The sequence below is a fragment of the Anneissia japonica genome, unplaced genomic scaffold (assembly GCF_011630105.1).
Source record: "Anneissia japonica isolate Jap-2015-1 unplaced genomic scaffold, ASM1163010v1 scaffold287714_len2871179_cov188, whole genome shotgun sequence".
In the NCBI taxonomy this organism is placed as follows: domain Eukaryota; kingdom Metazoa; phylum Echinodermata; class Crinoidea; order Comatulida; family Comatulidae; genus Anneissia; species Anneissia japonica.
The window spans coordinates 237,052-239,466 of NW_022755542.1; the positions used below are offsets into that span (position 1 = coordinate 237,052).

General features: G+C 39.4%; 1 protein-coding gene across 1 annotated transcript in view; it reads left to right on the forward strand.

The window, feature by feature from the left end:
- The window catches only part of LOC117123635 (probable cation-transporting ATPase 13A3), a 43,426-nt gene that overhangs the window by 14,664 nt on the left and 26,347 nt on the right, over window positions 1-2,415 (forward strand). The window contains exon 4 of the mRNA XM_033269636.1: window positions 1,559-1,572. Coding sequence (XP_033125527.1) covers window positions 1,559-1,572 — 14 coding nt within the window. The remainder of the gene's footprint in view (window positions 1-1,558; window positions 1,573-2,415) is intronic.

The following is a 2,415-nucleotide window of genomic DNA, read 5'->3' on the forward strand; positions in this document are numbered from 1 at the left end:
GTGAAGTATAAGATTCAAGATCGTCAGGAGTAGAGTGCTCGATACCGGAGTAGAGCTAAATACGAAACAAACGATGTCAGAACTTGATTACTTTGTATAGATGGTATATTGTTTATGTATGGATTAGTAATCATTGGTTTCTTAGCAGGAATTTCCTCCTGTGCCTACAAGTGGATATTAATTCATTTCTGCAGTTGAGAGAACTTAACTCAGGATGACAAGTTATTAGAAACTTTTCATGTAGCCATAGATTGCATCGTTTTATAGTATTTTTTATGGTCTACATTGTTTTATAATTTTCCATTTTATGGTATATTGCGTCTTAGTGTCTTTCAATGACCGAATGTATTTACTTAATTCAGTACTATTTCTGTATTTAGCATTACGGAATGAGTTAGTATGGTTTCTATATCTAGTTTTAAATGTATTTTCCGTAAGACCGATGTAAGTTTCTTCATTCTTGTTGTCGACTCTTGTTGACTGTAGCTTGATAAACAATCCCTTCGGTGAGGCATTTACCGGATAGTGGGCATTCGATCTTTTGGCGACAGTTACATGCAGGGTTATTCTTCTGAAGTTCCTTAGACAATATAGATTTGTTGTGTGAATTAATAACACTATTCATGTTCGGCATGCAGCTGTAGCTTAGATTCAATGTGTTCCTGTTAAATAGCTTTCTAAGCTCGTGTTCTTGCGGGAAGCATTCATCCACTAAAAGCGGCTACCACTACAAATTGAATTTTAAGCCTGTACCCACAAAGTCAAAACGATCGCGCAGCCGAAATGTCATAATGGTTTAACCCCCCGTACAGCGCCAACGTCGCTACCAATATAGGCCACAAGTTTCTACATATAGTGGATGAATGCTTCCCGCAAGAACACAAGCTTAGAAAGCTATTTAACAGGAATACATAGATATAGAAACCATACTAACTCATTCCGTAATGCTAAATACAGAAATATTACTGAACTAAATAAATACATTTGGTCATTGAAAGACACTAAGACGCAATATACCATAAAATGGAAAATTATAAAACAATGTAGACCGTATTCTAATACTATAAAACGATGCAATCTATATGCCTACATGAAAAGTTTCTAATTATTTGTCATCCTGAGTTAAGTTCTCTCAACTGCAGAAATGAATTAATATCCACTAGGCACAGGAGGAAATTCCTGCTAAGAAACCAATGATTACTAATCCATAGATAAACAATATACCATCTAGACAATAGACCCTTTAAGTGGCAAAACGGGGCGGGAGCCCTTCCCAGTGACGTCCCTCTCCCCTACTGGATCTTCCCCTGTTGCTTTAGGCTACCCTCTTGTAAGTGAAAGTACAGCAATATACAGTAGGCCTAGCCTAGTTGGGCAGAAGAGAAGTGTTTGTCTTCAATCAAGGTGGATGCATGTAAGGCTTATCCGAACTATACTGACATTCAAAAGAACCCGTAAATATTGTCCCGACGTGTTTACGTAAATTCAAAGTGGTGGAGCTGGCTTGACCCTACCTATCTTAATGCACTATCCAAATCGACCCGGATTCGAGAGATAGAGGATAGGCCCTAGGTATGCTAACTACACATGAGCTAGGCCCCTAGGTAGATCTAAGGCCTATCTCTGATCGACATCATAGGCTAGGCTAGGCCGCCCCTAGGCCAGAGCCTACAGGGGCTGTGCCTAGCTAGGCCTGTGCATAGGCCTGTTTAGGGCCGGTGGTTAGGCCGAGGTTACCATCATGACTTGTGCCCAGGTGTATCTTTATTTTTACCTGATCGACTTCTAAAACATGCCATTTATTGATGTTTTTTGTGCCATAAATCTACAATATATCCAGTATAATGCAATGGGTACTCCAAAGAGGTACGGGAATAGGCTTGTCACCCATTTTGTTAACGAAGAATTACTGGGCGGTGACGTAATGAAGCTGCGAAACATAGACTGGTTCTTCTACGGTCTGACTCGATAATTTTTAAACCTAAGCATTGCAGTAAATAATAATAATTGATTAGGAACTACACTTTTCAATCAGTGGCACACTTCTCAATAGAAGGTGCGTCCAAAACAATTACAGTACAGAATATCTGTGATTAATTGTATTTACGTGACTTTAGCAACTTGCGAAACATGGGGAAACAGGTAGGCCTACTGATTTTCGTTGGTTTTTGGCTGTTTTTTTTCCGTTGTTATGCAATATCCAGCCTTAAAAAGTAGCGGAATGTGGTCGTGACATATGGAAGCCCCGTATGAGATATGGGCACATTCCTGCCAGCGGTTTCAGAGGAGATAGGTGAAGTTACGCGGTGGCGCGATTAGCAGAATTAATGATATATAGATTTAAGGCTGTTAACGGCTACCTTGATTTATATTCATATGCAACTATTTGTTTCCAGCAGTGTTATTGTGTATTAG